The 26,872-nt window shown below is 41.4% G+C and overlaps 1 protein-coding gene across 9 annotated transcripts in view; it reads right to left on the bottom strand.

The window, feature by feature from the left end:
- The window catches only part of LOC110503539 (rho guanine nucleotide exchange factor 12), a 70,255-nt gene extending 43,650 nt beyond the window's left edge, over positions 1-26,605 (bottom strand). For all 9 annotated transcript variants that reach the window (XM_036961115.1, XM_036961116.1, XM_036961120.1 and 6 more), the window contains exons 1-2: positions 25,256-26,605; positions 24,866-25,008 (exon numbers count right to left, since the gene is read on the bottom strand). In XM_036961115.1, coding sequence (XP_036817010.1) covers positions 24,866-24,897 — 32 coding nt within the window. In that variant the 5' untranslated portion in view covers positions 24,898-25,008; positions 25,256-26,605. The remainder of the gene's footprint in view (positions 1-24,865; positions 25,009-25,255) is intronic.
- Positions 26,606-26,872: the final 267 nt, after the last annotated feature.

The raw sequence follows: 26,872 nt of genomic DNA, 5'->3' as shown, positions 1-26,872 counted from the left end.
GGGGCAGTATTTTCACTTTTAGATAAATAGCGTGCCCAATTTCAACTTCCTGCTACTCATGCCAAGAATATAAGATATGCATATTATTAGTAGATTTGGATAGAAAACACTTTCTCAAACTGTTTGAATCATGTCTGAGTATAACAGAACTTATGTAGCAGGCAAAACCCAGAGGACTAACCGTTCAGATTTTTTTTTTTTTTTAGGTCTGTCTGTTCACCGAGTTCTCATTGGCAAACAATATTTCTTAGGAACTAAGATCTGTCTTCAATTTGATCGATTATTAACGTTTAAAAATACCTAAAATTGGCAAAGTTTATAGGCAACTTGAAATATTTTGTAGTAACATTGCACATTTTGGAAGCTGTTTTTTTTCTGGATCAAACGCGTCAAATAAATTGACATTTTGGATATATGTGGACGGAATTAATAGAACAAAAGGACCAATTGTGATGTTTATGGGACATATTGGAGTGCCAACAAAAGAAGCTCGTCAAAGGTAAGGCATGTCTTATATTTTATTTCTGTGTTTTGTGTAGCGCCTGCAATGTTGAAATATGCTACCCTCTTTGTTTACTGTTGTGCTATCATCAGATAATAGCTTCTTATGCTTTCGCCGAAAAGCCGTTTTAAAATCTGACATGTTGGCTGGATTCACAACGAGTATAGCTTTAATTGAGTATCTTACATGTGATTTAATGAGTTTGATTTTTATACCAATTTATTTGAATTTGCTGCGCTGCATTTTCCCTGGTTGTGGGACGCTACCATCCCCTATACCATAACAAGTTAACACATTCTTATTTTCAATGACGACCTAGGAACGGTGGGTTAACTGCCTCGTTCAGGGGCAGAATGACAGATTTTCACCTTGTCGGCTCGGGGGATCCAATCTTGCAACCTAACAGTTAACTAGTCCAACGCAATAACGACCTGCTTCTCTCTCGTTGCACTCCACAAGGAGACTGCCTGTTACGCAAATGCAGTAAGCCAAAGTTAGTTGCTAGCAAGCATTAATCGGTAATCGGCCTTTTTGGTCCTCCAATAATCGGTATCGGTGTTGAAAAATCATAATCGTCTGACTTCTAGTCTGGGTAGACTGTAAACTCTCCTTCCAGACTCACATTAAGCATCTCCAATCCAAAATTAAATCTAGAATTGGCGTCCTATTTCGCAACAAAGCATCCTGCTGCCAAACATACCCTCATAAAACTGACTATCCTACCGATCCTCGACTTCGGCGATGTCATTTACAAAATAGCCTCTAACACTCTACTCAGCAAATTGGATGCAGTCTATCACAGTGCCATCCGTTTTGTCACCAAAGCCCCATATACTATCCACCACTGCACTGCGACCTGTATGCTCTCGTCGGCTGGCCCTCGCTTCATATTCGTCACCAAACCCACTGGCTCCAGGTCATCTATAAGTATTTGCTAGGTAAAGCCCCTCCTTATCTCAGCTCACTGGTCACCATAGCAGTACCCACCTGTAGCACGCGCTGCTGCAGATATACACTGCTCAAAATCTGAATGAATGAAATATTCTTATTAAATACTTTTTTCTTTACATAGTTGAATGTGCTGACAACAAAATCACACAAAAATGATCAATGGAAATCAAATGTATCAACCCATGGAGGTCTGGATTTGGAGTCACACTCAAAATTAAAGTGGAAAACCACACTACAGGCTGATCCAACTTTTATGTAATGTCCTTACAAGTCAAAATGAGGCTCAGTAGTGTGTGTGTGGCCTCCACGTGCCTGTATGACCTCCCTACAACGCCTGGGCATGCTCCTGATGAGGTGGCGGATGGTCTCCTGAGGGATCTCCTCCCAGACCTGGACTAAAGCATCCGCCAACTCCTGGACAGTCTGTGGTGCAACGTGGCATTGGTGGATGGAGCGAGACATGATGTCCCAGATGTGCTCAATTGGATTCAGGTATGGGGAACGGGCGGGTCATTCCATAGCATCAATGCCTTCCTCTTGCAGGAACTGCTGACACACGCCAGCCACATGAAGTCTAGCATTGTCTTGCATTAGGAGGAACCCAGGGCCAACCGCACAAGCATATGGTCTCACAAGGGGTCTGAGGATCTCATCTCGGTACCTAATGGCAGTCAGGCTACCTCTGGTGAGCACATGGAGGGCTGTGCGGCCCCCCAAAGAAATGACTGACCCACCGCCAAACCGGCCATGCTGGAGGATGTTGCAGGCAGCCGAACGTTCTCCACGGCGTCTCCAGATTCTGTCACATGTGCTCAGTGTGAACCCGCTTTCAACTGTGAAGAGCACAGGGTGCCAGTGGCGAATCTGCAAATCTTGGTGTTCTCTGGCAAATGCCTCCATGCTCTGGACACTACGCTGACAGACACAGCAAACCTTCTTGCCACATCTCGCATTGATGTGCCATCCTGGATGAGCTGCACTACCTGAGCCACTTGTGTGGGTTGTAGACTCCGTCTGATGCTACCACTAGAGTGAAAGCACCGCCAGCATTCAAGAGACCAAAACATCAGCCAGGAAGCATAGGAACTGAGAAGTGGTCGGTGGTCCCCACCTGCAGAACCACTCCTTTATTGGGGGTGTCTTGCTAAATGCCTATAAATTTCCACCTGTTGTCTATTCCATTTGCACAACAGCATGTGAACTTTTTTGTCAATCAGTGTTGCTTCCTAAGTGGACAGTTTGATTTCACAGAAGTGTGATTGACTTGGAGTTACATGGTGTTGTTTAAGTGTTCCCTTTATTTTTTTTTAGCAGTGTATTTCACTGGTCACGCCCAAAGCAAATTCCTAATTTGGCCACCTTTCCTTCCAGTTCTCTGCTGCCAATGACCGGAACCAACGGCAAAAATCATTGAAGCTAGAGACTTAGCTCCCTCACTAGCTTTAAGCACCAGCTATAAGAGCAGCTCACAGATCATTGCACCTGTACATAGTCCATCTGTAAATAGCCCATCCAACTACTTCATCCCCATACTGTTATTTATTTTGCTCCTTTGCACCCCAGTATCTCTACTTGCACATTAATCTTCTGCACAGCTATCACTCCAGTGTTTAATTGCTATATTGTAATTATTTCACCACTATGGCCCATTTATTGCCTTACCTACCTCCCTTATCCCACCTCATTTTCACACACTGTATATATATTTTTTTCCTATTGAATTATTGATTGTATGTTTGTTTATTCCATGTGTAACTCTGTGTCGCACTGCTTTGCTTTATCTTGGCCAGGTAGCAGTCGTAAATGAGAACTTGTTCTCAACGAGCCTACATGGTTAAATAAAAGTCACGACACATTGGTTACGCTCACTTGTATTTCATGACACAACAATTAATCGATACGTATGCTATGATGCTGGTAAAGTTGTCTCGCGCACATACAGTGCTGGTCATAATAAAAAGCTAGCTAGCTCATGGATGCAAACAATGTTCTTCCCCAAAAACATAGTGAAACAACAATCTGTTTCAGTTGCCATCATCCAGCCACGATAGCAGACTTTGCGGTTAGCCTTCAAAATAAAAAGTATTATTTTTAATAATTTGCATCACTGTCAACAACATACTAATATTTTGAAGGCAAACCGCAAATTCCACTAATATGCCGAATCCTTATTGTGCCTAGCTTCACAACAAAGTCCAGTCGAGCCTCACTAGCCAGATGAAGCTAGCTGCTTATAACATCAGCTTTGGTTAAAAGGGTTAAGTAGCTGGCTAGCTGTTTATTTACATGAACTGAAGTTCAATAGGCAAACAACAATACTTACAAGGATTCCTAAATCATTGCTAAGAATAATTTAAATGACTGCAGTTTCTACTGGTCATTGTTTTCAGGCTGGTTGTATTGGTGCTAGCTAGGTACCACGCTAAAGATATCTACCCCAGAAGTTGAGGTCAAACAAATGATGCTTTATTACCAACAAAGTATTGTAAACACATCGTTCGTGGACCGGAGTTTGCAGAGTTTTTTGTACATCTTTGACAGTGCTACTGTATCTTTTTTGACATGCAAAAACCCAAACGGCGTTCCATAGCATGTATGTCTTGAAGCTAATAGCAGTGACGCTATTACTGTGTAACTCCGGTAGGGCAACATCGAAAATTAGCGCACTTGGTAGTGCGTATCGGTGCTCGACCAGTAGGCGAAAGCCAAACATCACCCACAACAGAGAACGGTCTAGGTCGAATACTTATTTTCCACCATAATTTGCAAATAAAGTCATTAAAAATCCTACAATGTGATTTTCTGGATTTTTTTCTCATTTTGTCTGTCATAGTTGAAGAGTACCTATGATGAAAATTACAGGCCTCATCTTTTTAAGTGTGAGAACTTGCACAATTGGTGGCTGACTAAATACTTTTTTGCCCCACTGTATGTACAATATGTAATAAAAGTGACTATGCATAGAAGATAACAGCAGAGAGCAGTGTAAAAGGGGGGGGGGGGGGGGGCAATGCAAATAGTCTGGGTAGCAATTTGATTAGATGTTCAGGAGTCTTATGGCTTGGGAGTAGAAGCTGTTTAGAAGCCTTTTGGACCTAGACTTGGCACTCCGGTACCGCTTGCTGTGCAGTAGCAGAGAGAACAGTCTACGACTCGGGTGGTTGGATTCTTTGACAATTTTTAGACACCGCCTGGTATTGAGGTCCTGGATGGCAGGAAGCTTGGCCCCAGTGATATACTGGGGCGTTCACACTACCCTCTGTAGTGACTTGCAGTCGGAGGCTGTGCAGTTGCCATACCTGGCAGTGATGCAACCCGTCAGGATGCTCTCGATGGTGCATCTGTAGAACGTTTTGAGGATCTGAGGACCCATGCCAAATCATTTCAGTCTCCTGAAGGGGAATAGGCTTTGTCATGCCCTCTTCACGACTGCCTTGGTGTGCTTGGACCATGTTAGTTTGTTGTTGATGTGGACACCAAGGAACTTGATGCTCTCAGACTGCTCCAATACAGCCCCGTCGATGCGAATGGGGGCGTGCTCGGTCCTCTTTTTCCTGTAGTCCACAATCATCTTCTTTGTCTTGATCTTGTTGAGGGAGAGATTGTTGTCCTGGCACCATGTAGCTTGTTGTTGTTGTCAACAAAGCAGCACTACAGACATAGAGCCTCTGTGTGGCAAAGCAAGTTAGGACAGTATCTAATCAATGGAAAAGGGTATTAAAATTATGGAATTAAAAGCGCAATATGCAAAAACCAATAGACGTCTTCAGCGCGGGCAAAAAAATTGTTTCTGCATACCGCCAGCAATAAAATCCCAGCACCCACTTCCCGCAGCTTTGCATAGGATGCTGCTTCCCTCACTCAGATCACTGGTCTAGTAGTCCATTAGGAACATGTCTCTCTATATAAAAAATATAATTATTATGCATATCAGGTCCAGGTAGAAAAGCCCCCGGTCCATTTCAGAACACGTCTGTGAAGACCTCTACTTGAAAGGCCCAATATAACAATCCCTCTCACAACATCATAAATGCTGTCACAGAAGCTGGACTTGGGCTAGGACTGGGCGGTATACCATATTTTATGATATACCTGTATTGATGCACAGACCGGTTTGGGTTTTCACTTTACCTTCTATATCAGTATTTTAATGTTTGGTTTGTCAAATGTGTTATGCAATGTGTAACGTCCAATCTTTACAGTTTACTTTGCTACTGGAGTCATCTCACTCTCCGCTCTCCATGCAGCTTTCCACATAAACCTAGACCCGCCCCGTCACTCAAGGAGCGCATTTGTTGTTCCTCAACCACTAGACACTTGAATTCAGTCTGCATGGCCAATAGAGAACATGCAACAATGTCGATGAAAACGATGCTGTTTTCACTTTGCTTCTTAATATAAATCCACAACCATTCTATAATTACACTACTAGTTGGTGTTTCTTACATCTGCAAACAGCTAATTTGTCTTTTCTTAGTATGTTGGGCCTAAATCTTGTTAGCCGCTAATGCTAAATCGCTAGCCAGCTAATTCATGTACTGAGTGCGAGCAACGGTAATTAGCTATACAGCCTGATAATACCAGTGATGGTGTAGCTCTAAATCTGCATGTTGTTTGTGCAATAGTCATTTCTAAATCAAAGAGGAATACGAAAAATGAGAATGTTAGTTACATGAAGTAACTAAGAGAAAACATTCAATGTAGCTAAATATTATAGTGTACCTTAGGAACACTTATCAACACCTGTCACAATAACTCCTGCCTGGCATTTCCATTTGTTGTCATATCAAACACTGCATTCAAAAGTGCCCCTATCATATTCTAACTTTCGAATTAGAACAATCATTCTATTTGCATGATTCCAACATGTTATGCTCTAAAAATCACAATTGCAACATTTGGTTAAAAATAAGGCCTAGAAAGTTGGCCCATATCATGCAGCCCTACGTAGCAGTGTGGAAATGAACTCAAATGAGTGCAGGTAATGCACAAATGTATGAAAATTAGTTTAGGTTTCAGTTGAATTCGAACAGTATAAAACAAATCAGAATGGAGAAAGACCCATTGAAATAATTTAGAATGTGTTGCCACCCTAGTGACACACACTACTCAAAGCAAGTGTAGAACTTTATTTTTTATAAAAACAGTCAAATCCCACCCAATAAAATAAAATAAAAATAATAATAATGTGATATGATATTTTGGCCAAAAACGCAATTTGTATCGAACTGTGGGTTTTGTGAATCGTTACTAATGGGTGCCTGACAAACAACTAGGGCTGAGCAGCAATACAGACTAGAGGTCGACCGATTATGATTTGTCAACGCCGATACCGATTATTGGAGGACCAAAAAAGCCGATACCGATTAATCGGGCGATTTTGAAAATGTATTTGTAATAATGACAATTACAACAATACTGAATGAACACTTATTTTAACTTAATATAATACATCAATAAAATCAAGTAAATAATGAAACATGTTCAATTTGGTTTAAATAATGCAAAAACAAAGTGTTGGAGAAGAAAGCAAAAGTGCAATATGTGCTATGTAAAAAAGCTAACATTTCAGTTCCTTGCTCAGAACATGAGAACATATGAAAGCTGGTGGTTCCTTTTAACATGAGTCTTCAATATTCCCAGGTAAGACGTTTTGGGTTGTAGCCATTATAGGACTATTTCTCTGTACCATTTGTATTTCATTAACCTTTGACTATTGGATGTTCTTATAGGCACTTTAGTATTGCCAGTGTAACAGTATAGCTTCCGTCCCTCTCCTCGCTCCTCCCTAGGCTCGAACCAGCAACACAACGACAACAGCCACCCTCGAAGCAGTGTTACCCATGCAGAGCAAGGGGAACAACTACTAGAAGGCTCAAAGCGAGTGACGTTTGAAACGCTATTAGCGTGCGCTAACTAGCTAGCCATTTCACTTCGGTTACACCAGCCTCATCTCGGGAGTTGATAGGCTTGAAGTCATAAACAACGCAATGCTTGACGCACAACGAAGAGCTGCTGGCAAAACACACGGAAGTGCTGTTTGAATTAATGTTTACGCGCCTGCTTCTGCCTACCACCGCTCAGTCAGATACTTAGATACTTGTATGCTCAGTCACATTATATGCAACGCAGGATACGCTAGATAATATCTAGTAACATCATCAACCATGTGTAGTTAACTAGTGATTATGACTGATTGTTTTTTATAAGATAAGTTTAATGCTACCTAGCAACTTACCTTGGCTTACTGCATTCGCGTAACAGGCAGTCTCCTTCAGGAGTGCAACGAGAGAGAGGCAGGTCGTTATTGCGTTGGACTAGTTAACTGCAAGATTGGGTCCCCCGAGCTGACAAGGTGAAAATCTGTCTTCCTGCCCCTGAACGAGGCAGTTTACCCACCGTTCCTAGGCCGTCATTGAAAATAAGAATGTGTTCTTAACTGACTTGCCTAGTTAAATAAAAAGGTATATAAAATAAATAAATAATATATAATTAAAAAAAATAAATACAAAATAATATAATTCGGCAAATCAGCGCCCAAAAATACCGATTTCCGATTGTAATGAGAACTTGAAATCGGACCTAATTAAATCGGCCATTACGATTAATCGGTCGACCACTAATACAGACCTAGGCCTACTTTTCAATCCAGGCCAAAGTGTAGGCTAAAACTTGAGGTAACTGCTGTAATTGTAAGGAAGGCAGTGAAAACAGAGTGTAGTAGTGCAGTAGTGCAGGTGTTGTAGTGAAAGAGGGCCCTTCCTTCTGTTCTGACAGGCTTGCTGATCTGAGAGCTGTGAATGGATGATCTCAGGGCTGCTGGCCCGAGGACAGGGAGAGAAGTGACTCATGTTTGGCTCTGCAATGAGGGAGAGAACACATGATGTTTGTATCTCGTTGCAGATTACACACTACAATCACAGTCCCTCACTGTGGTCACAACTATGACATCACCTCCCTTCCCACTGACTGAGGAGAAGTCCTCCCGCAAACACACACGGCTTATGTTTGAAAAATTCAGGTTGATAATGGAATGTCTGATTGATCAGACAGGTGACAAAATTATATTCTATATGGTTAATATAGGTTACATACGATACACGTTACCTTAATTTTCACATAATCAAAACCAATAAGCCACATGTCAAACTCAAGCCACATGTCAAATTTCACTGAGGGCCAAGTGTGAGTTTTTGCTTCTCCTATGTAGTTGATTGATTAAGGTCACTAATTAGTAAACAACTCCCTTCACCTGGTTGTCTAGGTCTTAATTTAAAAAAAATAAAAAATAAAAAACCTGCAAACACTCCACCCTTCATAGAATGAGTTGGACACCCCTAAAATAAGCCAATGAGACCTATGGGCATTTAGGCTGAAGCAATTGGTTGACTTGTGATGTCAGAGAGGAGTCAAAGTGCAACTTTCCAAGAAATATAGTGCTATATAATAGGCAACCTGTCCTGCAGGGCTACAAGATATGTGCTACAAGATCCAGTGCGTGACCATTGTCTTCTGTCTGTAAGATCCCATGTTGATTACCAATCGAGGTAAAAAAATTAAAAAATAATAATAATAAAAAAAGGGGGAAAAGAAAGCCAGTGGATCGACTACTAGGCCACAGGTCAAAGCTGGGTTAAAGCTAAGGCACAGCCCCTCCGCTTTCATGACATCAAAGGGAGCTCCCACAGCCACAGCCTGAGGGGGAAGAAACACTTTCTGCCCCAATAAACCCAATCAGGATTTCTGACAGGGCTTGGGGACAGACATTTCTTCACCGTAGACTGTCTGGAGCTAACCTTAAATATTTGCATAAGATGTTTGTCCATGAAGTGTTTAAGAAAAATTCCCTGCTAGACACTATACAGGGTGACTTTCCAGTCTCCCTACATAATTCTGATTAATGAGAGGTGTTTCAGACATAATTATGCACTATAGAGGTATTTCAGTATTTCCATTTCCATGAGCCTGCAGTCTGATCTAAAAATGGAGTCATGTTTTGTAGCTATTATTGTGGCATTTGGGGCTCCCGAGTGGTGCAGCGGTCTAAGGCACTGCATCTCAGTGCAAGAGGCGTCACTACAGACCCTGGTTAGTTTCCAGGCTGTATCACAACTGGCCGTGATTGGGAGTCCCATAGAGCGGCGCACAATTGGCCCAGCGTCGTCCGGGTTAGGGTTTGGCCGGTGTAGGCGATCATTGTAAATAAGAATTTGTTCTTAACTGACTTGCCTAGTTAAATAAAGGTTAAATAAATACAATTTTAAAAAGTGTGTTGTTTCACAGATTACACAATCAAGCTAGCAGCGAATAGACATGGTTGTACTTGTTCAATAAAGCCATTGCACTCTCAACAACAGAACTACCAGGACATTGCAGGATATCTAGGTGGACACATTTTTTTCTGGCTTTTTAAAGACGAGAGCCTTTACGGGAGCCCTACTTCCTCGTCCCTCGGTTTACTTACAACCAGGAAATGTAGATGGCGTGTGAGATGCAGAAACGCTAGTATTTGCGTGAGGAAATATTGGACTTTTATGGCACATTATATGCTAATAACATTAATGGCCATATACATTGAAAAAGGGACATTTCACCTCTGCTCCAAGTGTATTTTGCACATCTAGCCTAATGCACTTTCTCAATTGAAGCACATTTGTCTGACGCAGGTTCATTGCAGTTAGGGGCTCACGACAGCATCTGTGCCGCCAGAGTGCATGGAAACATTTTATGTTTTCTAATGTTCTACTTTTGTGAGTTAATCTTTGATACTACATGAATTCGAGGCTCCGGTTGGTCATTAAATCACAGTGCAGACCCTGAGAGTCTCCGCTCTGCTCCACACTACCCCAGAAACCGCATTTAATTTTAGCAACCTCACTGAGATGCAGGGAAAGGGAGTAAATAAATAAATGTCTAAAAATCGGCCTCTGCAGAGAAGCAGCACCCTCACACAAACACCTTCCCATACACCATTGCAGTAGAAGTGTAATAAGACCTAGAGAAAGCCTAGACAGAGGAAAAACTAGGCTGGTTGTGTGTTAAAGGGGAAATCAGCAGTTGAAACAAGTGTTCTCCCCGCCCGTTTTGGTAAAAAGCTTAGGGATGGGGCTTGTAATGAGAAATATACCCACTCTCAAATTCATAGACAGAGATACCATGATATCAAAATGAGTTTTAACAATGTTTTGAGGCTATATAGTGTTTGTTTACATTTACTTTGTTTATATTAGAGTAAAACAAGCTTATATTTTGGGTTCTGATGGAGTACGACAGTTAAACTAAGTTCGAGGCATTTATAAAATGATATTCTTCAAGAATCAATGTGTACATATCACTTATTTATAAATCCCAAACTGAATGTAGCAACTGCAGATTGCCCCTTAAAATGATCTTGTGTGACATATGTGCAGTTGCAAACCGTGACAAATATAACGAGAATCAATAAAGACTTAGTGGGAGGCAGTTTCTTCCCTTGCTAGAAAAAAAGCTGTGTGCTGACCCGGCAGCTACGAACCTACCGATTATACTTGTAGAATAAATAGCAATGCTCGTCAGTGGCCAACAACTGGACATTGAGCAAATTAGAGAGCACGAACCCCCAAGTGATGGAGCCAACAAAAGAAATGAGGTAAAAGGATAGCATTTTCTCTGGGTGAGCCAGTTACACTTAATATGCAATGCAGTCTTTGGGATGGTAGCTAGCTAAGTGCACAGATGCAATATACACACACACACACACACACACACACACAACACTAAATACTGTCATTGTAAATAAAATAAAAATTCTTAACCGACTTGCCTAGTTAAATAAAAAAAGGTTACACACACCAAAAAGTTATTTTGTTGGCATTTACGCATGTCCCCAATACCAGTAAAACATAATCAAAACCTATTTCTTTCACTTACTTGCTGTGCTGTTCTGTTGTTCAGTCGTTTCATTCTCAAACAGGTTTTCTATGGAACGCCGTTCGGGTCGTTGCGTGTCAAAAAATATACACGTCAAATAACACGACATCGGTTTCAGTAGCTATAGTTAGCTAGCTAACTATAGAGTTAGGTGTCACCATCTAAAATAAGAACTGTCTCATAAATTAGGGTTATTTCATTAACTGTTATTGGACCCATCTACGTGACGCTAGCCACAATGAGGATTAGCCACAATAGTGGACTTTGCGGTTAGCCTTCAAAATAAAAAGTATGGCATAAGTCTACTATCTGTATTAATTTGCATCACAGTCAATTACATACTTTATTTTGAAGGTAAAACGCAAATTCCATTATTGTGCCGAATCCTTATTGTTGCTAGCCTTGGAAGACAGGGTAAGTAGCTGGCTAGCTATTTATTTACATGAACTGAAGTTCAATTTCAATAGGCGAACAACAAGTGGCCACCTAGCTAATACTTGATTCCTAAATTATTGCTAAGAATAATGAAAATTACTGCAGTGTCTACTGGTCATTGTTTTCAGGCTGGTTGTATTGGTGCTAGCAAGGTACCAAGCTAAAGATATCTACCCCAGAAGTTGCGTTCTAACAAATGATGCTTTATTACCAACGTGGTATTGTAAACACATCGTTCGTGGCCAGTGTTTGCAGACTTTTTTGTACAGCTTTGACAGTACTACTGTAACTTTTTTTGACACGCAAAGACCCAAACGGCGTTCCATAGTATGTATGTCTTGAAGCTAATAGCAGTGACGCTATTACTGTGCAACTCTGATGGGGCAACATTTGAAAAATAGCGCACTTGGTAGTGTACTGGTGCTCGACCAGTCGGCGAAAGAAAGCCAACATCACCCACGACAGAACGGTTGATTGTCAAGCGCAATTATCTTGACTTTAAAGGATTTTACCTTTTGGGTGGTCTCGCTGAAATGTTCTTACTCTTTCAAATGACTACACAACTTGTTGACTGCTCGAGCCACACAGCAGATATTGTGGGTTAGGTTAGGAATGCTGTGTTGTACGTGTAGAGCAAAATGTTACGTGACGTTAATACGTCATTATATAGGTACGACTTCCAAGGTCTTTGCTGTGAGAACACGAGAGTGACTGCAGACACCGTTCAGACGTGGTAAATACTGTCACCAGGCAAACATTTGACAAGACTACCGGTGTGTCTGAGCTTCAACTGGCAAGACTTCCCTGGCATTAGTTCGTTTTGATTTGCTGTAGTTTGAGCATCCAAGACAGGAAACAAGTCTTCCACTGAAGTAAGACATGCAATGTTCTGTCGATGAAGCTTTCATTTAAAAACGAAAGTTCCTAAACCCGTCAGGTTAAAACAGAGAGCTGACAGTCCTAAGTAGCCAAAACAACAATTATATGCCGAGTCCTGTGGGAGTACAATGCTTTGAGTGGGGCTACTTCTTCTTGGTCTCTGAAACCACAGCACAGACATGTGAAGACTTGACACATTGGCAACGCTGCCTTTCCTCCATATCCTTCTCTCCATTGTTGCGATCCTGTCTTTTGTGAAGTGAAAGTAATGTTGGGCCCTGCGGCACTTCTTTGCAAATAAGAGATTGCAATGTGTCCACTACCATCAGCATCAAAGTGAGATGTGTGTTGGTGGTAGACCCCCACCCCTGGGCTCCTACCCCACCCCCTTTCCAACACCAGCCCTGGGGTATTGCCTGGATATATCTTAATCTCCCAGTCTCTCTCGCTCTGCTGGCCCAACAACTCCCAACGACTCACTGCGGAGAAAATACTAGGCTACATGATTACAGAAAAACACTGGGAGCAGAAGCTATACTATTTTCTCCACTCCTTACTTTCATTTGTTCCACCAACTTGATGGATAAAGCGGTTGTTTTTCCAGTGCAGTTGGCACTAGGTAGCAGCAGCATTTATTTTTCCTGTAGCCTATGAGCTCCACTAGCCTAACTCTAGGTAAGAAAGTGATCTAACTGAAGGGATGGGCTGTGATTAAAATATTGGGTTCTGACTTGAAGAGAATGACTCACCGCCGTCTGAGAAAATATAATTTCATTAGGCGGCTTTTGAGTTACCAGGTACGTCTTTAGGGACTGTCAAAGAAAAGGCTGGCACTAACACAACCAGCAAAATGCACTTAATATTACCCATCAAACTGCACAGAAGCACTAGATTGAACTTCACTCAACTTTCTAGACTTTTCCTCTTTAGTTAAATATAATCAACATTTCACTCGGCTGTGGGAATTGTGATCGAATCCACACAATATTGGCCACTTTCAAAGTAACATACCGTAACCAAAACGAAGTACGAGAGATTTTCTTATAGGCAGAGAGCATTGGAGTAGGATTCTATTGCATTGACAGACATGAATCAGGCCCATACCCTACACAAACGTGCAACAAAACCAATCAAAGCTGCTATTTTCCTTTATGCAAAAAGACATTGCCATTCACTTTGAACTGGACTGTGGCTACAGTATAGCGCTTGCGAGTAGATGCTCTTGTTTAGAGATCAAAGCGAGAACTGCATGGTGCAACGCGCACATTTGTTCATATAATTTGCTAGTTGGTGAGTTATTGTCCCAGTTATAGCTAATTTCTTGTCAACAATGGGGGAGTGGTTGCTTCCAACAAGAGGAGAAAATGTGTGCATTTCTAGCCATCTTGTCTCTTAAAAAGGGCAGTGTTGTATTTTGAGACCTCTTAAATAAACTAAGTCACCAATAGGCAGAGCGTAGCGTAATTTGGCAGATTTCCTGTAATAAACGGTATGGAAATAATAATTTTATTTTGTAAAGTTTCTTGCATCAAACAACATTTTCAATCATCTCCTTGTCTGAAAGACAAGTGGATAAACAGGTTAATGTCAAGCACTGCATGTATTTTTTTTAAGTCACATGGAAAGTGCTTTCGGAAAGTATTCAGACCACTTGAGGGTATCCACATTTTGTTACGATGCAGCCTTATTCTAAAATGGATTTTAAAAAATAATTATCCTCAGCAATATACACAATATACCCCATAATGACAAAGCAAACAGGTTTTTAGAAATTGTTACAACTGTATTAAACATAAACACCTTATTTACATAAGTATTCAGACCCTTCGCTATGAGACTCGAAATTGAGCTCAGGTGCATCCTGTTTCCATTGATCATCCTTGAGATGTTTATACAACTTGATGATTGGAGTCCACCTGTGGTATATCCAATTGATTGGACATGATTTGGAAAGGCACACACACCTGTCTATATAAGTTCAAACAGTTGACAGCGCATGACACAGCAAAAACCAAGTCATGAGGTCGAAGGAATTGTCCGTAGAGCTCAGAGAAAGGACTGTGTCGAGGCACAGATCTGGGGAAGGGAACCAAAAAAATTCTGCAGCATTGAATATCCCCAAGAACACAGTGGTCTCCACCATTCTTAAATGGAAGAGCAATCGGGGGAGAAGGGCCTTGGTCAGGGAGGTGACCAAAACCCGATGGTCACTGACAGATTTCAAGAGTTCCTCTATGGAGACCCGAGAACAACCATCTCTGCAACACTCCACCAATCAGGCATTTATGGTAGAGTGGCCAGATGGAAGCTACACCTCAGTAAAAGGCACATGACCACCCACTTGGAGTTTTCCAAAAGGCACCTAAAGACTCTCTAGTCTGATGTAGCCAAGATTGAACTCTTTGGCCTGAATGCCAAGCGCCACATCTGGAGGAAACCTGGCACCATCCCTACGTTGAAGCATGGTGATGGCAGCATCATGTCGTGGGGATGTTATTCAGCTGGAACTGGACGACAAGTCAGGATCAAGGGAAAGATGAACGGAGCAAAGTACAGAGAGCTCCTTGATGAAAACCTGCTCCAGAGCGCTCAGGACCTCAGACTGTAGCAACCGTTCACCTTCCAACAGGACAACGACACTAAGCACACAGCCAAGACAATGCAGGAGTGGCTCTGGAGAGACCTGAAAATAGTTGTGCAGCAACGCTCCCCATCCAACCTGACAAAGCTTGAGAGGATCTGCAGAGAATAATTGGTGAAACTCCCCAAATTCAGCTGTGACAAGCTTGTAGCGAATTACCCAATAAGACTCATGGCTTTAATAGCTGCCAAATGTGTTTCAACAAAGTACCGAGTGGAGGGTCTGAATACTTATGTAAAATTGATATTTCAGTGTTTTCTTTTTTGCTTTGTCATTATGGGGTAATGTTTGTAGATGAGGGGAAAAAATATTTAATAAACTTTAGAATAAGGCTGTAACCTAACACAACGTGGAAAAAGTCCAGGGATCTGAATACTTTCCGAAGGCACTGTAGGTCTACACTGAACGCCACACATTGGCTGCTACTGTTGGCTGAATAATAGAACAGCTATTTCCATGTTAAAATGTTACGGGATGCATTTTCTCCATTGTTTTTATTATGGTAGGCCACTCTGGTAGGCCTAAATTATGATCAAATAGCCACAGTAGTCTACTTGCCCACTTAAAACTGTAACTTAAGGCAGATACAGCCTTAGTGTTCAAAGTAAACGCACACCAGAAATTGCACAGAATTTTGACATCATTCAAGTTTGCTCTCAGCAGACCTGAAATTTGCTCAGTGCTTTAACAGATTGCATTTATTTCATTCCTCAACATTACAGTAATCTTTTGTGTATTTCACAAGAGCTGCTGGGGAGGGTGATAGGGACTGAGTTTGCAGTGGTAGGAGAGCTGGTGTGTGCCTGCCAAAGTGACAGCAAGGTGTGAGGAAAGCCCTCCATTTACACCCCAGTGAGAGACTAAGTTGATCTACAATGACCCTCCAAGGCAATTAAACCCACAGGAAATCAGGTGCCCAACCCAACGTTAGGGAAGGGCAGTGAGAGAGCAGACTAGATTATTATGACTTAATAAAACATGCTGAATTATGATTTTTAATTCAACTCAAGAAACAGATTCATTATGAGGTTTTTAGGCAACCTGAGAACCATGACAGAGGAAGAGGATTAGGAAACAACGGAGTAAAAGAATGATGTAGGAGTTGAGAGTGAACAGGTGGGACCTCTGGGACGGCCATGTTGTGTCACTGGCCATCGACATAACAATCCATCAGGAGAATGAAAGGCCCATGATGGTGAGACGGCACCAGAAAGTCTGTCCAGTAATTCCATCTGACTCAGCGCCTATTCCAGGGATAATAAGGATATCCACACATTATCTAGGCTAGCTTGCTAATGCACTGCATACAGTGCATTCAGAAGGTATTCAGACTACATTTTGTTATGTTACAGCCAAATTCTAAAATTGATTAAATAAAAACTATTCCTCATCAATCTACACACAATACCCCATATGACAAGGTAAACAGGTTTTTAGACATTTTTTCAAGTAAAAATAGGAATACCTTATTTACATAAGTATTCAGACCCTTTGCTATGAGACCACAAATTGAGCTCAGGTGCATCCATTGATCATCCTAGAGATGTTTATACAACTTGGAATCCACCTGTGGTAAATTCAATTGATTGGACATGATGTGGAAAGGCACACATGTCTATATAAGGTCCCACAGTTGACAGTGCATGTCAGACCAAAAACCAAGCCATTAGGTTGAAGGAATTGTTCGTAGAGCTCAGAGACAAAACTGGGTTGTGGCAAAGATCTGGGGAAGGGTACCAAAACATTTCTTCAGCATTGAAGGTCCCCAAGAACACAGTGGCCTCCATTATTCTTAAATGGAAGAAGTTTGGAAACACCAAGACTCTTCCTAGAGCTGGCCGCCCAGCCAAACTGAGCAATCAGGGGAGAAGGGCTTTGATCAGGGAGGTGAACAAGAACCCGATGGTCATTCTGACAGAGGTCTAGTTCCTCTGTGGAGATGGGAGAATGTTCCAGAAGGACAAGCATCTCTGCAGCACTCTACCAAATCAGGCCTTTATTGTAGTGGCCAGACAAAAGCCACTCCTCAGTAAAACGCACATGACAGCCCACTTGGAGTTTGCCAAAAGGCACCTAAAGGACTATCAGACCATGAGAAACAAGATCCTCTAGTCTGATGAAATCAAGATCGAACTCTTTGGCCTGAATGCAAAGCGTCACGTCTGGAGGAAACCTGGCACCATCTCTACGGTGAAGCATGGTGGTGGCAGCATCATGCGGTGGGGATGTTTTTCAGCGACAGACTAGTCAGGATCGATGAACAGAGCAAAGTACAGAGAGATTCTTGATGAAAACCTGCTCCAGAGCACTCAGGGCTTCAGACTGAGGCGAAGGCTCACCTGCCAACAGGACAACAACCCTAAGCACACAGCCAAGACAATGCAGGCGTGGCTTCGGGACAAGTCTCTAAATGTCCTTGAGTGGCCCAGCAAGAGCCCGGACTTGAACACGACCGAACATCTCTGGAGAGACCTGAAAATAGCTGTGCAGCGACGCTCCCCATCTGCAGAGAAGAATGGGATTAATGGGATTCCCAAATATAGGTGTGCTAAACTTCTAGCGTCAATCCCAAGAAGACTCAAGGCTGTAATCACTGCCAAAGGTGCTTCAACAAAGTACTGAGTAAAGGGTCTGAATACTTACGTAAAATGTGATCTGTCTTTTTTGTTGTATACATTTGCAAAATTGTCTAAAAACCTGTTTTTGCTTTGTCATTACGTGATAGTGTGTGTAGGTTGATGAGGGAAAAAACGATTTAATAATAAGGCTGTAATGTAACAAAATGTCAAAATGCACTGTGTAGCTTAGAGCAAACCTTGGTTTGCAACAATGGTTTTTGCTTCAGATGTTCTGGCCTGTAATGTGCAAGCGTGTGCTAATAGTAGTGATATTGGGGGGGGGGTTATATTGTGATATTATTTTGGACGATATATCGATACTGACTTGTTCTCCACCTCCTTTTAAAATAGTTAGCCAACATGTTTCCAGCACTTTCATTTCCATGACTGATAGGTCTCCTTGTTTCGCTGCAAAATGTTTTGAAAAACAAAATCACAGTATCGAAATGCAATACACATCGTACCAGCATCTAAGAATTGTGATATTGTATTATGAGGTTCTGGGCAATTCCCAGCTCAAGTAGTAGTACTAGTGAAAAACATGATTTAATATTGACATATTCCTGGAGTCTTCACTGCACATCACGAGAACTCCCTTTTTACTTTGACCCCTGCATGCTCAGTTCACACCTGCTGAGCTCTGCATGAATATGGTCCAATCAGTGGAGAGCACCACAGGCTGCAGAAAAGCCTAATGGCAGGCAACGGCTGCACATTGGCCATTCACAAAACAAACATTTCGGAACATGAGCACTAGGCCGAACTCTTGTAACTCAGAAAACCCTAAAAAAACGATAATTTATTCATTGTTTTCAAAGGAAGCAATGAACACATTCATATTTTGTAGGCTTACACCGTTCAAAAATAAACCTGCACATTACTCAGACACCAACTCACAGGGTCTCATATTGTGTGTCCGAGGCCTTCAACAGCCAGGTAGAACAACAGACCACCCCAGCCCCCCTTCCACTGCCAGACAAGCAGACCTATCGGAGAGGGCCGGGAGGGAGTGTGGTCCCACCAGTTCCGGCAATGGGTCAAAGTGGCCGTTGTGCCCTTACATTGAATAAATTATAATTCCCTTATCCCGGCTGCCAACAGCTGTGCTCCGAAACACCTCTCACTCACATGGCTCTCTCATAGATATGTGCAGCTATACGTTCTGCCTTATTAGCTAGCAAATAGACCCAAGTTGGCTAAACTGGAAAAGGATTAGTTGGCTAGTCACTAGTACGTGGGCTTGTGCTTGAAAGATTATTTATGAGACCTGTGTTAATTAAGCAATAAGGCCCAAGGGGGTGTGGTCCCCCCTTTGCTGCTATAAACAGCCTCCACTCTTCTGGGAAGGCTTTCCACTAGATGTTGGAACATTGCTGCAGGGATTTGCTTCCATTCAGCCACAAGAGCATTAGTATGGTCGGGCACTGATGTTGGGCAATTAGGCCTAGCTCGCAGTCGGCGTTCCAATTTTCCCTAAAGGTGTTGGATGGGGTTGAGGTCAGGGCTCTGTGCAGGCCAGTCAAGTTCTTCCACAACGATCTCGACAAACCATTTCTGTATGGACCTCGCTTTGTGCACGGGGGAATTGTCATGCTGAAACAGGAAAGGGCCAAAACTGTTGCCACAAAGTTTGAAGCACAGAATCTAGATTGTCATTGTATGCAGTAGCGTTAAGATTTCTCGTCACAGGTACTAAGGGGCCTAGCCCGAACCATGAAAAACAGCCACAGATTGTTATTCCTCCTCCACCAAACTTTACAGTTGGCACTACGTATTCTGGCAGGTAGCATTCTCCAAACCCAAATGTATCTGTCAGATTGTAATGTGTGATTCATCACTCCAAGCTTTACAGCTTTACACCACTCCAGCCGACATCATTACGCATGGTGAAGTTCCAGACGAATAGTTCTCTTGCTGACGTTGCTTCCAGAGGCAGTTTGGAACTTGTCGTGAGTGTTGCAACCGAGGGCAGACAATTTTTACACGCCATGCGCTTCAGCACTCGGTGGTCCCATTCTGTGAGCTTGTGTGGCCTACCACTTTGAGGCTGAGCTGTTGTTGCTCCTAGATGTTTCCGCTTCACAATAACAGCACTTGATGGAAAGGTGGCATCTTATGACGGTGCCATGCTGAAAGACACTGAGCTCTTCAGTAAGGCCATTCTACTGCCAGTGTTTGTCTGTGGAGTTTGCATAGCCATGTACTCGATTTCATAAACCTGTCAGCAACGGGTGTGGCTGAAATAGCCAAATCGACTAATTTAAAGGGGTGTCCACATACCTTTGTATATATAGTGTGTAGGTTATTAAAAGTCTAAAGTTTGGCTAGATTTGCTGGTGCCTCACTAATATCAGCATCGGTGTGGACAATAGAGGCTGTAGCCAATACGCATAGGCTTCACCTACACTTTGACATGTAGGCTAATTATTTACATACTTACATGTTTTTTAACAGAATACCAAGTGTCTTTCAAATCAATTTAAAATGGTCAATTTTGGTGAATGGCTTTGGTGCCCACGCAGACTGGGCAGCTCTTGAAGGCCAAATGGCCTTTCCCCTAAAATCACAAAATTTCAGGCCTGGGTCCCACTGACAGGCATTGTTTATCAGCAATGTCACCACTTCCCGGGAGGGCCTCAGGGGTGTGGGAAAAAAACGTGGAGATCAGCAAAACTCCATGACAAAGAGCTAACTGCACACACTGACAACACAGTCCCAAGCTGTGCAATGCATACAACTAAAGCCGGCGGACACTACACATTTTAACCCGACCTACGGGCTCCTGATCAGCTCCCGGCGCATTTCTCCAAATGATAGGAAATCGGAGCAAACCCAGAGTAACATGTAATGCCGTAGCCCGTAAAGCACATACCCGGTTTGCGGTTGATGGCTCCAATGGGCTCCCCGGGGCACTTACGTTGTCACGATAATTTGCAAACATTTTGAAAGAAAATAAATTAAAAAAAAAAAAATATATATATATATATATATATATATATATATATATATATATATATATATATATATATATATATATATATATATATATATATATATATATATATATATATATATATATATATATATATATATATATATATTCAGCATCAAAATAAGCCATTATCGCCAAGTATGAGCAGTGCTCAAAGCAAATGCAAAGCATATCCCACCATTAGCCAATTAGAACTATAAAAAAGGTTCTCATCAATTACCTCACAAGTTCATCACAACAATGGCACCAAGTGTATGGCATACCCTCACATACCCCCTCAATTTGAGCCCTTCACTGACAGATATTTAAGGAGTGCGTAGTGAATGAAGGAATTGGCCAACAAAATCTACTAATAATAGCCTATAATTTTGTCTGTCAAACAAGTAGACCTACCTAGGGCTGTTGAAGAGACACTATTACCACCACACCAGCAGTCATGGCCGTAGTAAGATTCCACGTGAGTCACGCCGATTTCCTCTGATGCACTCAGGACATGCATTGGTAATAACCAACTCGCTAACAACCATCAGGTCCTAATGGCCTGGTACTCAAGGCTCTATTGTTCCTCTAACCACTCTGACATCAATGCAAATGCGATTGAAAATCATATTAAACACTTATCAAAACTGTAGCATGCTTTTAAAACTCACTGTGATTGATCAATTTGAATAAATTGGTTCAACGGGTTGAAATTGAGTGGAAAACATAGTCGTTGTGGATGTTGTTTCAAAGCCTAACAACAAAATGGACAGCGCTTTCTAAGGTGATGATTCATTCAAAAAACAACCATATGCATATTAGAGCTTATGCATAAACCTAAATATGAGCCCAACCCTGAAAAAAATGATTCTTTTAAAAATATTTTTATTGTATATACAATACACACATTGCGCACGGCAGATTTTTTTATTTCAAAAACTGACTTAAGATGTCTGGTACATAATTGATCTAGCCTATAACTCCAAAATGACAAATTCGAGTAATCGCCTTTGAGTGTGGACTGTATTATTATGCATTCAAATGGACTGGTTACAATATGCTACGCTCCAAACTTTATATTCATGAGTCTGGGAAAGAATGTATAGACCTAGGCGATGCTGTTGGTTTAATGATTGTAAGCAGGCCTGCTTACAGAGTTAACCTACAATTACGGTGAATTTGTATTAGATTTTGAATAGCCTAGTAATAGGGATTTAAAAAAATATTTATAATAAATAGACGGACAATCTTTAGCTACAGAATCTTTCTCTCACCACCATGCGTGTCCATCTCTTCCCAGAATATCACCTGTCGTGCAGCGGGAGGGTGCATGCTCCTCACACAGTGGTTGATGCATGGAGTGAAATAAGTGGAGTGAGGAGCCTACCTGGCATGATTGAAAAACAAACAGGCAGGAAAGCGGCCTCTGACAAGTATTTTTCCCTCCTGTCCATTTCATAATGGACCATTGTAAATTCATAACTAATTTTACATATTAGTAAAGACAAGATTAAATTGAGAATAGTCTGATGGATGAAAATATGATCACTTGATGAGAAAACAACGTGTATAGCCTGAGGCAAGGAATAAAGCGCAAGCTTTTTTTGCGACTTTCGCAACTCATCAATTGCCTATAGTCTCATCACGCAGCCCATATACTGTATGTTTTGATTTCTAAGACATTCTAAATAGGTTTGTATCACTTACAACTAAAAAGTTGCAAAATAACTAAATCTAGCGTACAGGACCAGTTTCAAATGAACAATTTTACACTCAATATAGCCAGCCACTCCATGTGTGCACTCCCTCTCATTTTATAGTATATTCTTCTTAGTATAAAATCATATAAAATAATGGCAAGGGATTTATAAGCAAATCTTGACTGCTAAATGAACAAGCCTACAGGCTATGGCATGGCGCATAGCCAGATAACATACAGTAAGCCAAGTTACTCATATTCTGCTTTTCTCAAAATAGATTTTCTTTATATCATAATGTTTCTTTAGACCTGACTAAAATAAATAATGGATGTATTGTGATGGTGTTTATTAAATTGATTCATTAGACTTTTTTTAAATTTAAATGTAGGTGTTCCAAAGGCCCACATCAGCAGCCTGGAGATGTGATTATGTTAATTACGGTCAATTACTGTGAGACTGGCAGTATTTTGCATGACAATAACCGACTGACCCAATGTCATGACCGCCACTGCCCTACCTCTTACTTCTTAAGAAACAGGTTAACACAAAGACCTCGTTGATAGTAAAGTCAAATTAAAATGAAGCCTACTTTCAGCACCCATGCACTGTCCATCTCCGATTGATTATGCCCCGGCTGCCACGTCAATGTAATGTATGTAAATGTAAAGTTATGTAAATAACTCAAAATCTGGCTTATTGTGAGGTCAACAACTCTGCCCATGATTAAACTATTTATCAATGAAACAGTGTTCATTCAAATCAATTAGAGCAGTAGCAAGCTTTCAAAGTTTACCTCCGGTAGTTGTCATCTCCACGCTCTCCTCCTCAAACTGAACATCAGTAATCCACGTGCACAGATGATGCGTTCCTTGTATGTACATTGAAATGCCTCCTCAGTTGCTATGATGATTTCCTTACTAGGCCTACACATGCGCAAACATAGCCCGATTCTGGCCCACTTGTCTAATCATAACGCCACGGAGATGCCGCCAGGTCTATATTATACCGTTTACTAGGTCACTACCATTTGGCTTGACTGAATCGTTAAATGTGAGAGGTTCTCCGGCGGTTAGAGCCCGCAGAGTGCGCAAAAATCTTGTAGTGTATTTTTGTCTTTAGACAAGACAAACCATAAACAAAATGCAGCTCACAGAGAGAGGAGTGCTGCACCACAGCGGCAATGTCACTGATCGATAACACCTGCCATTAAACACCTATTTAGTTGCATTGCATTGGTTGTATTATTTTTATTAGACTATAGGCCTAGTTTGACCAAGTAGCATCCTATTCGTTCAAACACCCCATAAGAGTACTCATGTTGGAAACGTAATTTCTCTATTTTGGATAAGATGAATGACAGATCCAGTACAAGCTAGCCTACTTGCTGGGTTTCTGGTCTGTTGATTTCCTTCCTTGCAGGAAAGTGGACTTCAGATGCAAAGGACAAAATTGCACCATTTCTTAATTTGGTTGTCAGGCCTCTCTAGCTCTACACACACTATTGACATGATCGTGGTTGAGTCACTTGGAACAGCTCAAATTCCATTTTCAGTCTTTGATGGTGCAACAACCAGCTCAAGACCTTTTTGTATATGATGTGGTTGTTGGTGTAAAAATCATGGTAAATGGTCAGAGGTCTTTTGCCAGTACCAATTTCTGTGGTGCGACAAAGTGGAGAGTTCAGCACAGCACTGGGTTGAGAAAATATATGGGAGGCTATTGTGCTACTTAAGAACACACCTCAATGAAAAAGAATGCCCCGCCTACTGGTTTATCATTTTGAAATTGGTTGTTGGAGTACATATTAAGTAACATTCAGTAATAATACACATTACTTATATACAGCTTAGGCTATACCATATGGGAGATAGTAAAAGCCTTTAGCTGACTCCAAAAACGAACAATTGACATAACATGAGAAGAATTGTCACTTGCATGCAGCCGGTGGAAAATTATCAGTGGGCATACCAATCCTTGCAGGCTTTTACAAGACTTGAGAACTTGCAATTTTAGCAGACAAAGCAACTTACAGTCACGCGTGCATATACTTTAAGTTCGGGTGGTCCCGGGAATCGAACCCACAACCCTAGTGTTACAAGAACCATGCTCTCTACCAACCGGGCTACAAAAGGTCCACATGTCGCCTACACTATCCGATAAAGCAAAAGGTGCATAAGTACAGGAGCCAAAAGGCATGATGTCTTCAATGACATTGTGAAGTGGAGTGTTTACTAAATGCCTGGAAAAGGTCGTACTTACCTATCAGTGATACTGGACTGTGTGTCGCTCATTGGGCTTCCGTTTCTAGATTTGCTTTGATTTATATCCAATTATCATTTTCCAAAGTATGATAAGAGTCTCTTTGAAGTCCTTCCCTAACATCCGTCTGTGTAGAGGAGATGCTTGAAAAAGACATAAAAAAATAAAACATTGAGAGCTGAATCCCCAAATAACAATGTTATGAAAACACCTTAAAATTGTCGGCGATAGACTCCCAGTGAAAAATAACGTATGGGTATGTCCTAATAATGAATTCAAAATATCAGATTAATAGTTTTGCAATCCTTCGCAGTGGAATGCTACGTATTCAGACAAGCCACTGACAATAATGAAACTTTCGCTGCTGTAACCCTTGAGATAAATTAGTACCTCTAATCACTCCTCGTCTTACGTCGTGCAGCTCTCCACCTTTTCGCAGAAGACACCGTGGTCAGGGATGATCCTATTGACAATGTGTTCCGTTGGAAAATATTGATACAGCCTCCACTTTCACTCGGTCTGCATCTATCTCCATGTACGAATCCTTTGACGTCAATCGAAATGGTTCGCATCACACTTACTTTTGTCAGATGTAAAACCCTATAGGAAATACAACCAGTTAACCTGGCCTGGTGTAATAATAGTCAGACTGTCTTTTTTTGTTGTTGAAAGATGTTGAAAATCGAGTCAGTCCCATTTGGTGTTCCCAGACTCCAGGTTTGCCTTTATCCGCGGACGAGCAGCCCCTCGTGACCAGGAGAATTTCTAAAAAACTGACAAGTCTGAGTTGAAACCCGTGTTGTGAATTAGCTAACTAGTTAGTAATTATTGAATCAACATAAACTAGGTAATATTCTTAGCTTGATTAGCTAGCTATAGCAAATGCATTCGTTTTTACCCCCCCACCCCCCCCAGCTATTGCGCTATTTAGCTTGCTAGCCAATGTGCCCGTCTAAATGTGTTCAGTTAGCTTGAACTGAAGCTAGCCAGACTACAACGTTAGCTAGCGGTTAGTTAACTCCAGGGAGTGGAAACGGGACGCCTTTTCCCCCAGTCGACTCGAAACGTGTCCGATAAGATACGTTTTCCTTAAAAGTGTTAAGATTGATAGTTAGCAACGAAACAAAGTAAATCGTAGAAATTCAGCCGACTGAATGCATTAGCAGCTACAGTCAATTGCTGCAGAGTCTCGGCTAACAACGGTGGCCAACTACTATACAGCTATATCTAGCAACGAAAACAGATGAACTCTTTCACTAGCTACAAAACTTTGCTTCGCGTGCTCCGACAATCCTGGATGTCATTCCCCAAAAAAACGAAATCACAAAAACACGCTGTCCAAATGTACAAGGTGCCCCATCGAATATGAAGTCCATACGCGCTAAGGAATCGTTTCTTGTAAATCTCATTCGGGGTTGCAAACATCCACAAAACTTAACGGAGCGCATTTTTCATTGACTCCATGTTTCCAGAATTTACACAATTTGAAGTTGTTTCTCTGCAGAATTCCGTTGGATGTATACGCTATGCTAACAAGGTTAGAGCTAGCTAGCAAACGAATTCTCTCATTCACAAAACAAAAACCACCGAGTCGGTTATCACTTTAGACGAATGTGATTATTAGAACGTGTTTCCAGATATGTTATTGAGGAGAAAATAAATGACTTTCTACAATTTTCCAAAATTTCAGGATAACTACGCCCTGACCAACAGCTCCCAATTTGCGTCTTGTCTACTTCCGCCGGGAGAAAAATAAAACATATAATTTCCAGACTTTCATAAAAAATAATAATAAAACATTCGTCTTATTCATTGTGATGTCTGATTGGATGTCCTTGGCAGATGAGATACAAATAAAAACCTGGCCAGACTTTTAATTAAAAATAATAATAATTAATATTCCTCTTTTGCCTTGTTCATTATGGTGTCTGATCGGAAGTCCTTGGGGTTACAAATGTATGTATATTATGTAGGCCAAATTTATTTTTAACATTATCTTTGTTATTA

The sequence above is a fragment of the Oncorhynchus mykiss genome, chromosome 24 (assembly GCF_013265735.2).
Source record: "Oncorhynchus mykiss isolate Arlee chromosome 24, USDA_OmykA_1.1, whole genome shotgun sequence".
Taxonomy (NCBI): domain Eukaryota; kingdom Metazoa; phylum Chordata; class Actinopteri; order Salmoniformes; family Salmonidae; genus Oncorhynchus; species Oncorhynchus mykiss.
Note: the sequence above shows the minus strand (reverse complement) of the source record. Positions and strands in the feature narration are given on the sequence as shown.